This window comes from Hermetia illucens, chromosome 6, assembly GCF_905115235.1.
Source record: "Hermetia illucens chromosome 6, iHerIll2.2.curated.20191125, whole genome shotgun sequence".
Classification (NCBI taxonomy): Eukaryota; Metazoa; Arthropoda; class Insecta; order Diptera; family Stratiomyidae; genus Hermetia; species Hermetia illucens.
Window position 1 is genome coordinate 56,451,351 of NC_051854.1, and position 13,502 is coordinate 56,464,852.

Genomic DNA, 13,502 nt, shown 5'->3' on the forward strand with positions numbered 1-13,502 from the left:
GTGTGACATCATATCACCGTTTGGCAAGCATTTTTAAAACCACAACCAATCTTTAGTTCGCTAATTCGCGGAAGTTATAATGTCTAGCTAGCTTTTCGTACATATAGGTCCAGTTGAGGGTTCACACCCCGACACCTCGGACAAAAGTTTTCCGAATGGTCTGAAGCTACCCTAGAGTTAGTTTTCCCCCGGGTATACCGCTGTTGTTTAGAGAGACGAGCTCTTTTCTGAAGATGTTTATGGAATTTTTTCAGTATATTTTCGTTGCTAGATTTAATTAAGCGATTTTTCGAAGTTTGGCTCACTTCTGGTAGGGTTTCTAACTTTGATCGCTCGATTTTGTATGTGGTTGTAGTTCTATCGCCAACAGTCTGTAAATGGGAAAACGCTGCGTCACTGGGTTGCAGTTTTCAACTATCTTGAGAAGGATGGGCCAATTATTGGAATCTAACACAACTTGATAAAAAGTTGAGGAGTTGAGGAAAAATGTCACATTTGAAGATAAAGGAAGTTCTTGTTTGCCTTGGCTGATCATCCATTTTATTCACACTATCAACTCCGATTAATTGTTTCTGTTTCGCTAACCTCAAAGTTTAACTTGGAAGATAGAGGTCTCCATGGAACTAGGAAATCATCGCATACAAAATATATATTTTGCTGAGCAGTCACGAGCCACGTCCAGAAAATAAGTGTACTGGGACACTCACAGCCGTAGGAGAGCCGTGTAGATTACACCCCCCTCCATTGAGACCAACTTGAGGTTAATATGTTGAAAATCGTTGAACCAGGATGATCTCTTGCGAACCATATTGATCTAATTTTCCGTCAAATGCAAAATCCGCCCCGTCATTCACTATTTCGTAGTAAAAGGAAAAACTTTGGTTGAGATTTTTAATAACATGAAAACTACTTTCAAACTTTTAATGAAGTTAAAACTACTTTTTGGGTGTTGCCCATCATACGCCTGAAACGTCTGAAAACAAGACATTCTCAGCAATGGCGTCAAATCTTTTCCGCCAAAATAACATGGTACCCATGTTTAAGGACCATAAAGGAATAATTTTGATTGAATATCTGATCAAGGAAGTACCATCAACTAAGGAAGAAATTGTGAAGAAATAAAAAAAATGAAAAGGGCGATTCAGAATAAAGGAGGCGCATACTGGCAAAGGGGCCTGTTTGATTCAGGACAATACTAGACCTGATAAGGCAACAAGGACTGGTTTAAATGGGACATTTTGAAACACTCAATGCATATTCCTGAGTTGGCGCCTTCACATCACCATCTGAAGGTGGCACAAGTATGGAAAAAAATTTCCAATGAACAAAGAAGTGAAGGGGTAGGTGGAGAAATGAATAAAGGGGACAGTGGGAGTTTTTTTTTCGGGGAGACTTCGAAAAATTAACCCCCCGCCTATCTGTATAGAAATGGATGGCGACTACATTGAACGTTTCCGAGAAAAATGCGTGTGACAGATAGACAGACAGTAAACCGATTTTAAGGTTTTGTTTTACATAAAAACTTAAAAATGACTTACATATGTGCAAATCTCACCATGTATGTCATTTTTGAAATAAAATCTAATAACGTTAAGGCTAACTAGAGAACGTCAGAACTGGGTAATAACATAATCTCGAATTTAACAGGGCATCGACATCTTGAAAATAAAGTGGTCCGTGAAAGTACTCTGAAGAAACCTTTCTTTCAGAGAAACAGGTGCAAAGAAACCTGTAGTGAACCCAAACTAGATTTTCATTTTTTCGTTGGTAGGCTACCTTTAGAATCAAACGTCGATCTTTTTGTTTTTACCGTGTTCAAATATGATCCTTGTTCCAAGCTGCCGCTGAATAATATGAATTTCCTGAGAATTTATTATACTGCTTCATTTTCTTAATAGCAACATTTTTCTGTATGGTATTCAGAGAATGCAATTGAAACTAAATTTAACACTGGAGTAAGCATTTTTTCCTCACATGAAAATTGCGCTAAATAGTGAACGTAAACATGAGAAATGTAAACAATAAATGGCATCATCGAGTATTGCTTGTTTGTATTTCTATTCCGACACTGTACGCCATGCATTGTTATATAATCAATCGTGGAATTTATTATTTGTATTTGGATATTTTTTTCCAGGTCTGATGTGAAATTTAATAAATGTGAGACTAAAATCTGATAGCCCAAGTTAGATGATTAAGTATTGCTTATTTTGATGGGGTGAGTTGGAACCGAGGGCCAAGGTGTGGCTCTTTAAATATGATACGTTTCACGGAGGTGGTTGATGTTTTGATATGGATTGTATAACACCATCATATGAGGAGATACACAGCCTAATATAGCCTATTTTCTTCGGAAATATTAGTTTATCTTTAGGGAATCAAACAACTAGAAGTAGTTTACAAAGGAAGACCAGTTCTGCATAGGACAGAAAGCTGATGCCATGCTTGCAGTCAATTCAGACTATCTCTCACAGAGTCATATATTAAAATGCAGTGCAGGTACAGATCAACAATTTTTATACTAAGTGTGCATTTCGTTGTCAGCAAATAATTCAATCTGTTGGATGCATAGATCGGGGCCACACGATTTTCTATAATGAGGTTCCCTCGGCCGCATTTGTTCACTGCACACAACTTCCAATTGAACACCTCAATCGTCGACAAAACAAATTCTTTTGATGACCCCCAATCATCAGCGTGATCGAGGGATCGATTTCCGTGCCAGATCATTAATACTTACCAAATCATCGATTAGAACAAATAACTGACTTTCGGCAATGCGAAATTCGCTAAAAAAGGTACCTTTCCAATTGCTTAGAAGTCGATTAGTTTCGCTACTTTTACGCTGCTTTTTCATTACTCAAGTGTAGTTTTCGCTATACTTCGGGGACCTATTTGTAACGAATCAAACATATCAAACCGTGTCCGAATGAAACGCGATAAATGCGAATCTTTAAGGTATGCGGCCTTCGGTGCTGTGGAATAATAAAATTGTTATTTACTGGCAAGTATTTCTCTCGAGGAGAAGGAAAGAAATAGTAATGAAAAATGTAAAAAAATAGTCATAAATAACAATAGACCATTACTGACATATTTTCGTGCTGGGCTTGAAATCGAACACTAGCTCGTGGAATGAATATGGCTTTGGAGCGCTGTTGGTTACTTATGCGCTTAGAAACCTGAGCTGACAATAATAAATAATTACCAAAACGTTTTTATAAAGTCAATAATAATTGAGTGCGACTTTCACTTTTGCATGCATGAAATTGAAGGTTTTTTTTGTTAAAAGAGCTCCAGAAAAATGCATTCCTGATGTTAAAATTCCATGAGAAGTGCGCTTGATTGAAATGAAAGAGTTAGTTAGAGAGGAAATCTTGAATTATGAAGGATTTAAGTCTTTAGATAGAGTGAATACAATCTTAAAATAAATTAGAGGATATTCCTATTCATCAATGAAGTTGCTTAATGGACTTGGAAATTGTTATAAATTGAAAGGAAATAGGAAGTGATTAGCTGTCAAATGGAATGTTTATGGGTCGTTAGTTTCGAACTAATGTACGTGCACAGTTTGTTCAAGATTAACTGCCAACACAATTACTTTTGATGAAGATACTTTCAGTCCGGGTATTGGATAGATCAATTAAGCGACAGGTGAAACCATATCCAGGTTATGATGCTCATGATTTAAGCTGGGCTTACCCACTGGAAATAAACTCAGCAAATTCTCTCGTCTCAAATATTCAAGTTTAATTTTTTATTTAGAGAAAAAGAAAGCCAAAACATTTCCTAAGGCAGACATAGAAATCTAATGAATACATAGGATGTTGGAAACTATTAATTTTTAACAAAATGATATCAATTTGAAATAAGAATTAAATGTTTTACGAAAAGATTGATCTAAAATGGATTATAAAATAGTTGAATTTTAGCTAAATTTTCGTCCAATTCGAAGAACTTGATTCCACGCGTTTAAAGTTTCCAGCATTAACATTTTAAAGAAAATCGTATGCTACTTCTAATCTACGATGCCAGGGCTATACAGTGTCTTCGAAAAGAACACTCTTATATCCCCCATTCTTCCTTGATGAAAAACATGCTCTAGGGACTTCTCTACCATCAGTGCGCTATAAGCGTGGTATCAACTTCTGAACAAAAGTTATAACAATAAAATGACATTGTAATAAAAATATCGCAGCAATATCGGGGACAGATTTGCTACTCGAAGAAGTTTTAGGACCCATTGACAATACGTTCACATTAAAACTTTTGTCCTGGTTTTGAGTAAATCCGATCAAAGATCGCATTAACAACTCATCTTTGTTTAACCAATCTACAATAAGGCTCAACTGTCTACATTTGACATTGCTGGACCATGCTCGCAATTACTTTCCTCTTCTTTGATTGCCTTTCATATTAAAATCACCATAAATTCCCTCCCTCGGCGTATATGGGGCTTCTCGTTCTTAGAAATTTTACGATAAAGCATGGCTCAAATATGTTTTTTCGTATCTTCAATTGAGTTACTCTATCTACGTATAGTTCCCTTCATTATTGTAATATTACAATACAAAAGGCTGATGAAATCAATTTAATTGCGAGAAACACGAGTTACTTACAACAAAATCTATTTTCTTTTTCTAGCGAAATTTTGGCATCAACTCTTATTCTGGGCTGAATATTCAAATCCTAAAGACATCTAGTGACCTATTTGAAAGATTGGTAAACACAGATCAACCATAACATATTAATAATATGTTATGCCATAAAATAAACTCTAAAGTTAAATGGGCGAAATTTGCTCCCAAATAACTTGCAAGTCAACACCAAGACTTTATTGCCAAAATGCACTTTTTCAGTCATTTAAAAAAATTTTGTTCACAGAAATACTTTTGTGAAACTGGAAGCGCTTCAGATATGAAAGGTTTTATGTATTTCTTTTATAAAGACATTTGAGTGTGAATTTGTCCCGTTAGTACGTAACACGTAATATACGCATATATTAATAATAATAATAATCGTTGGCGCAACAATCCATGTTGGATCAGGGCCTTGAAGTGTGTTAGAGCACTTCATTCAAGACCGTAACGGTACACTAGGAGGCAATGTGGTCAGCATTGCATATATTATGTGAGAATATTCACATTCGGGTGATATTGACATTCAAAATCTTGAATTTCCAAAGAAGTGACAACTTTGACTTATTAGAACTTTGTTAGTAATAGTGCGATTTCCACCAAACTTGGTAAGATCAGCTATATATTATAGCCCACATTGTTGAAAAATTTGGTGGTGCTAGGATGAACTTAAGGGAGATTCTGCAGCCAATTACTGAAAATTATAGTAATATACCATTATTAACTTTATTTAACCCCCCGCACTCCCCACGTTTCCAACAAATGTCAACTAAGATCGGCTTTGAAAATTACTAATCGAGACCTTTAATTTGATACCCCACATGACTATATTTGATGAAAAAAAATTGTACACCCCCTTTTGCATGTATAGGGGACCCCCCCCCCCTTTAATTCAAGGTAAAAGGATGTAACTCACTGTATGTGTGAGCGTTCACAGTTCCCACCTTTGTACCAAATTTGGTGTCAATCGCTATAACCGTTTCCGAGAAAAATGCGTGTGACGGGCAGACAGACAATAAACCGATTTTAATAAGGTTTTGTGTTTACACCAAACCTTAAAAAGTGGTCGAAAAAAAATTTCAAGTTTGGAATTGCCCCTTAATGTTATACAAGGGATAAGTCTGCAGCAGTAAAATAAGCACAAAGACGGAGGAAAACATTTCATGACGCAATCGGGATTTGAACCCATGTTATTAAGACTGCAGAAAATATTAACTAAATATCTATATCTAATAATCTAATCTAACCGAATCACGATGATTATACAATGTAGTCATTGTCTTCAATATAAATAACCGAGGTCTGAACGTTTAAACTTGTCTTTATTCTTGCGCTTTGTGAAGTTTGTAACAATCGTTGCCGGTTCTCGTCAAAATTGCCAATACTCTATTTGCTAAGGTTTTCGCATTTTTGCTTTCGTTTTAAAAATCTACATCAATAACTGAGAATTGTTCTAAAACAAGTCGGGATACCGAAAGCTGGGCGCTTCGGGTATAAGGGTTTTGTGTTAATCTTATGTGAGAAATTCTCTATGCACGATTTTCCATTTATGTATAGCTAAGAATGCAAAATATTTCACCATATTTTGCCAAATTCAAAGACCTCCATATGTACATATATGTATCAACAACATAAATATTGTGTTCATCATAAATAAATAAACATTGTCTATTACCCCATGACAATGCATTCATATATATATATATGTAGGTGCGTAGCTCAATTGATCTAACGCATCTTCACGCATTTTCACTTTACTCCGTGAACGAAAGCATACATATATATATTGCGTACGTAAATTACAAACCGCTAGTAACCAGGTACACACATTGCTATTATATTATAATAATTACTACTCGCGAGCTTTATTAGCACATACATACACTGGTATGCAAATAACTAAATAAAGACAAAAAGAGAAACTGTGGTAAAACCTCCCTGTGGACTCCGCTGTTCATATAAGTTCACTTTATATGATGATGACGTCATACACGGTGTTCAAATTTACCTGAAACGCGAAACTTTGACCGTCTATAACTTTGTTAATAACAGTCGGATTGCCTTCAGACTTTTCAGAATTATGTCCTACATTATCGCCCGTGCTGGTGTCAACTCGTCGTACTTCTGGGATGAACTCGGCGTGCTGGTGTCAACTTGTCGTACTTAAGGGGGTTTTCCGGTAAATTTCAAAAACCTGGTAATATACTATTATTAACTTTATTTGTGCAGATATCGGAATATCGGATGTAGTTGTATCACTGTGATTTTTCATTTTTTCAGCTGGATAGGTTCTGGAAACGATATCTGTTTCATTTTTGGCGCACATATTTAGAGCCCCACCTCCCTTACATTTCACACAGTATCAGAAATGAGACCAGTTTCGGAAAATACTAGTCGAACCCTTTCATTTGATGCATGACAATATTCGGTGATAAAAAAATGTACACCTGCCATTCACACTAAACCTTAAAAGTGATTGTAGTGATCAATAATAATAATAATCGTTGGCACAACAATCCATGTTGGATCAGGGTCTTGAAGTGTGTTAGAGCACTTCATTCAAGACCGTAACGGTACACTAGGAGGCAATGTGGTCAGCATTGCGTTCGCCCGAGATTATTACCCTGATTTGACTCAGGTACTCATTCACAGGTGAGTCAACTGGTATCCGACGTTAAATCACGATACGAATTCCACTGCCACCAGTGAGATTTGAACCGCGATCTTCCGTACGACAGCCTTGCGCTCTAACCACTCAGCTATCCGGACACTTGTAGTGATCAAGGTTTGCCCTTAATTCTGGCGTGATTTTTGCAGAAATTATGGTCATTTTCGATGATACTTGCAAAGATCAGAAATCAATTTCATTTTCAATTCCAACCCAGGAAGGGATTCAGTCGATGCGACATTATAACATTGTTATTAACTACCATCATCTAACTCCACCGTAGACATTACAGGTTAGTCTCAGATCTCAGTCAGAAACAAGTCGGGAAATCGGAAGCTGGACGCTTCAGGTACGAACGGTTTTGTATGTAGCACGTAATATATGCATATATTATGTGAGAGTATCCACTTTCGGGTGATATTGACATTCATAGTCTTGAATTTGCAAAGAAGCAACAAATTCGACGTATTATAACTTTGTTAGTAATAGTGCGATTTCCACCAAACTTGGTAATGTCATGTTCTATATTATCGCCTGTGTCATTGCTTGCTTGGTTTCGCAGCCAATTACTAAAAATTATAGTGATATACTATTATTAACTTTATTTGAACAGATATCGGTATGGAGGGTATTTCGGAGTCTAGGCATCATATAGTGGCAGGCTCCTGATTTTTTTTCAGATTTTTCGGTTTGGTAGTTTCTGAGAATGGCCCCCTTAAAAAATGATCGCTTGAAACCCCCCGCACTCCCCCCTTTCTAACAAATGTCAAAACTAAGGCCGGCTTCGAAACGTACTAACCGAGACCTTTAATTTGATACCCTACATGACTATATTTGGTGAAAAAAATGCATGTATGGGGATTCCCCCTTAAATTCGACGTTTTGTGTTTACACAAGACCTTAAAAAAAGAAGCAAAGCCCAATAGTTTCGAACAATTTGATCATTTATTTGCTTTTCCCCTTTACATAGATGAAAAGCGGGATTGCAGTAAAGATGTATTGTTTAATCCTCTCTTTGGAGTCCCCATAAGTCTATGTTTCATCGGGTCTATATTCAACCTACCCTACCCCCCTTCCTCCTTCCCATTTTCAATCAGTCTTCCTGTAAGTGTTGAGATCATCTACCAAGCACATTCTATAATCGATGCCATGCAACGTCCACCAATTTTAATGTACCCGTATTCTGTAAATTTATAAATAAAGTTGTGCCAGTAGCAGTAGCCCTTACTTCTCTAAGCGTGGCCATTTCCGTCTGAAAGTTTCAAAATGATTTACTATGAAGTCAGATGTTTGTTATTTACCCAACTGATATGAAATTTACACATTTCGACAAACTTCGCAGAAAGCTATGACTCTAGTCAGAGATACTAACACGTTGGAAATACATATTTCTGCCATTAATCACCCCATTTGCAATTCCGTCAATGGATGACATATTGAAGATTAACTCAACCACAAAGCAGCATTTAAATTTGAAAATTCCATAGAAAACTGCCGCTATCCATTAAACACTATTCATTCACGTCATAGGACTCAATTTCAGATTGCATTTAAGCACTATGCTGTTGGAAGCTCAGCAATCCGTCCACAACTCTCTATTGGGCCTATGTGGTGCAGTCAACCATCTGTTTTTCCTGGTGCGCTGCACATCTAATGAGAAACTAGCTAGGGAAAAACATCCAACTTTTCACGAACAAAGAGCTTTTAAAATGAATGGAATATGTTAATAGCATATTTGTGACTTTTGCTCACGATGGTACTGGACTCGTTCCAGCGGTAGACTATGCCATCGAGTGCAGGCTTTTCAACTTCCAAATGGAAATGTGCAAGCCTGAATCTGTGCTACGAGCTCCACATAAAAGAGATTCATTAATTGTTCTTATTGCAATATTATGAGAAATATCAGCACTAGCATGACAGTCGGCTAGTCGCAGTCTCGTTATTAGATTTTGGATTTGACTCGTGGAATCCAGCCGAGTTATTTGAAGATTGCTACTGTCCGAAGGGCGAGCAGCGCTCTAGCAACTTTTCGTTTGTTCAGTATCTTCCTACTTGGAGAAATCACCAGAAATGTAGAAAACTCTCGCACGAACGAACCAACCCTTGAACCGTCGCCAAATGCTTGGAGCCACTGATTCAAGACATGTGTAATACTGTAGTGCCGATGCGTCTTTGCCGGAGGACTATGCACACGGCAAATGCTATGGCATGGAGCAGTGTTAAGCAACCAGTTCCATAGCAAAGCGGGTTTCACACGTTTATCTCGTCAGTTTCTTGTTTTGCTCGCGTTTCGATCATAAGTGGTCCAGTGAAGTCACCAGTAGTGAGGCTGACGGGGCGCATCAACAAATATTCCATTCAGTGCTAATCTACTCGCGGGCACCCATTTATGAAATCTGGCGCATCATAGCGCAGTCAATCGTTAGAGCCAGTCTCAAGAAAGTGAAATTAATTTTTGATAAACAAACTCGGGTTCAGGCTTCAGTACATGCACCCAAGTTCAGAGAAGTTAGATTTAAGCGAATTATCTAATTCTGAATCTAACTAATGGAGTTTGTGTGGTGTGCAAGGTTCAGTTCGTGCGATCAATCAATTATAACTGCGTTTGCTTGAAGATTCTCTAAAAAGTGATGTCGATACTACACCCTCACTCAGGACACATTCATCAGGGACAAGGTTGCTTACACCAGTGCAATGAAATTTTACAGCTTTCGTCCAAATAATCTCTCGGTAAGCGCCTATGTCATCAAGTATCTCCCTTTATCGTTTAATGCGTTTAACGATTTGGGTGCGTCTTTCCAATTAGCCTCAAGCCTTCGTTCGCAAGACATGAAGCAATAGGCCGCGTCTCGCTTGTAATATGCAAATCAGACAAGACATTTAGTAATCGCATTACAATAATACAAAATTCATAAAATATTCATTGAGTTTTTGGTTTTGTTTCATTTCAGACCGACAGAACTTCGTGGGAGTATCATACTGTAGCTATAACTCGTGTCCCGGGATATGGTTTTGGTATAGCCGTTTCCGGTGGACGAGATAATCCTCACTTTGCCAACGGCGATCCATCAATTGCTGTTAGTGACGTGCTGAAAGGTGGACCTGCAGAAGAGAGATTACAGTAAGGAGTTTTTGTTTTTATTTACAATATTGCTCTAGTATAGATTCATATATCTTTTGAAAAGAGTTATTAGATGCGAATGTGAATTCTTTCATAATTGTCGTTCATTGATATTATATACATTTAATTCTTTCTACTGATGCAATACTTCGAAACGTAGGTGTGCCCCGACAGGACACTCAGATTTGGAAGTCATTACGATAAAGGCCATCACAGAATCTAAGCGTTTATTCTTTTGGTCAACTTTTCTATTCCCTCAGTTTATATTTTTCTGTCACGGTCGTTATTCCCAGCTCCCCGAATATCTTGAGGAAGTTAATATGATTAATGTATGAAACTACTGTTCTTGGCTTTTCTTCGCCAGGGCCGCTCGTGTGTTATCCCAATTTAGCCGCCCAACTTGTACATAATAGTTCTCCTATTCTGAATGTAGCTTTGCCTCCGAACTTTCAAGACTAATATATGCACCTTCAATTGATGGAAGTCTTTGGGTACATCAGAAGCCAAGTCCGATGCTCCCCATCCTTCCCAACATATTACATGTTAAGAAAAATTGCACCCTGAAGATTTAGAATTTATCAATCAGTCAATGCTCTGGACACCTGGTGTCTTCATAAAAGCATATCTACAAAATTAGAAAATTTCAGAAAACTTTCTTTTCTTAATATCCGTCTTGAAGTTGGTACCATTCCTGAGGAGTTTTACGGATTGTCTTAAGCTAAAATGTATAAAACTCTCCGCTTGAAAAACATCGTCCTGAAAATATCCTGTCTTTTTGCTTATTTTCTGGTTTTACTATTCTCCGTCAAAACCCTGATCAACAGCTTTAACCACCTTTGACTAAACTCTGGAGCGATAAGAGATTAAAGTTCCCTAGTTACATGTCCGCATCTTCCGCGCTCATTCCTTTAAATTAGGATGCCACGGCTAATTCTTCTCAAATAATTCGTAATTTTTTTAACAAACACTTTCTATCGATACTCAAATTCTGTTAACATCTACAAAATGCCTACTACTAAATGCTTAATTGCCAGCAGCAGAGTCAATTTTAGCTCTCTTCCCTTGTAATATGGATTCGCCTATTATTACCACGCTTTCTTCATGAAAATGTCGCGCAGGGCATTTAATGCCCATATGACCACCAAATTTTGGATGAAATAGGTTTTGTGACGATCGAGTTTGGCGAGACCGGTATGACCATTATTAGTAGCAACGGCCTATCCAGAACTGAGCGTTTTAGGCTAAGCCAACTCGTGAATCAGCACTACTTAGATAAAGTGGATTTTTGCGGATCCTTTAGGATTGACAAATCGGCAAATACCATAAATCCAAAATCCGTCGGAGTATTGTCCCCCTGTCGCATTCTATATGTCAAAGTACTGGACGGTTACCAGGGGTAACAAATGCCATTTCACGGTTATAAAAACCGGGATGAGCTGAATTGACGGTACGGCACATTACGACCATGGATAAAATAAGGACATCTTGGTAAGAATGTCATCAGTCCCTTCGATTATCTTATATGTGGCCTCTGCACTAATTGTATCTCGCATTCTCAAAGTTGGACTAAATATTCGAGTTGACGAAAATCGACAGAAGTGCACTGTGCTGAACAACAACCTAAAAACCGCTCAACTCCACCCAGACTACACCTAGCATCGAAAGCAGTAGCGAACCCACTACCAAATGGGACAATGGCTGAAGAAATCTCGAGGTTGGCTCCCGTCCCAATGACCTTGCAAACCATTTCCTGATTACAACTAAGCATGTCTGTCTCTCTTGTTCTGATTTTCAACAAAAGCTCCTTTAAAAAAACATTTTCTAACTTCGAGAACTGGTATCCCATCTCTTTCTTCTGCTTCTGCTCCAAAATTCTTGAAAAATGTGCCCCCTAAAGTAAACGGATAACAAGTTTTATCAAGTGATGTGTGTGTGCATGTGATTTTGCTTACTGTTCGTCGGGATAGACTTTGTAGTATGTTTATTTGGTTTTTACAGGCAAAGTTTGGTGTATCTAGCAGCATTTAGGCATTAGCCTATGCTACTGATAATTACAGGTCCTGGCGCGGGCATGGCGAAAATTGCATCCTCTTTCGCTAAGACATTCGAGATTTAATTCTCCTCTATGCCATAATGATCACCTACGCAGAGTATTTCCATATTTTTATTCCTTTCTTGTTCTTCGTTATCCTTTGTCCCGTTCAGAAGATCGTTCGGCTTGTTTTGTTCGGTTGTGCCATTTTGCTCTGTCAAAGACATGATCTAGATGTCATCGGAAGGCTTTCAAATCGCAATCCAGAGTATCAAGTCACCGTTGTTTCGGCCGGCCTTTTGGTGGTTTCCCATCGACTCCGATATTTATCGGGGAAATCTCTTCGCAAATTTTCCACGATCGGTGCAATCCCATATCAATCGTGGATGTAACCAAGGCGTGTTACGCCAATAATCCAACGTAACGTTTTCACCTGCATTACCGCGAAGCGTCGTTCATTGTCTTTTGTAATCGCTATCCAACCAGGAAGACCAGACTAGTGGGTCAATATAGGCACGTACTGAACAATCTGGGTGGCACGGTCAAAGACACGCTCCTCTGGGTTCATGGTCATAAGAACATAGACTGGAATGGGCGGACCAATGAACCGCTCTGGTGGGGCTTCGCTCTTGATAGCGTCTCGCTGGGTGTAATCGATGTCCCGCTGTCAACTGTGAAGTGGAGGATCTGTTTGCACTATCAGCAATTTTGAGTTGACTCGTTGATTCGCCCCTTGTACTAAGTCAAGAGCCAACTGCAAGAGCTTTTCGACTAGACGGCTGCCGACGGCCGTAAAGAATATGGGCGAATTGCACAGGGCACTAGTCTATATGGAACTATGTCGCTAAACTTAGCATATCCTACAAATTGCACTGCCCAAATTGCGAATCGGGGAAAGAAACCTTCAGGTACTGCTTTTTCGGGGGAGCTGCATCATTCGAAAATGTGCTGGCTCTGAAGATCTGAGCCGACTGGGTTCCCTTGCCCTTCCTATAGTAATCACGGTCTTAGGAGTTTGTGGTATCAGAACGGCGCACCGCAGCGCTA

The 13,502-nt window shown here is 38.4% G+C and overlaps 1 protein-coding gene across 4 annotated transcripts in view; it reads left to right on the forward strand.

The window, feature by feature from the left end:
• The window catches only part of LOC119659142 (tight junction protein ZO-2), a 155,438-nt gene that overhangs the window by 110,037 nt on the left and 31,899 nt on the right, over window positions 1–13,502 (forward strand). For all 4 annotated transcript variants that reach the window (XM_038067084.1, XM_038067081.1, XM_038067083.1 and 1 more), the window contains exon 5: window positions 10,254–10,423. In XM_038067084.1, coding sequence (XP_037923012.1) covers window positions 10,254–10,423 — 170 coding nt within the window. The remainder of the gene's footprint in view (window positions 1–10,253; window positions 10,424–13,502) is intronic.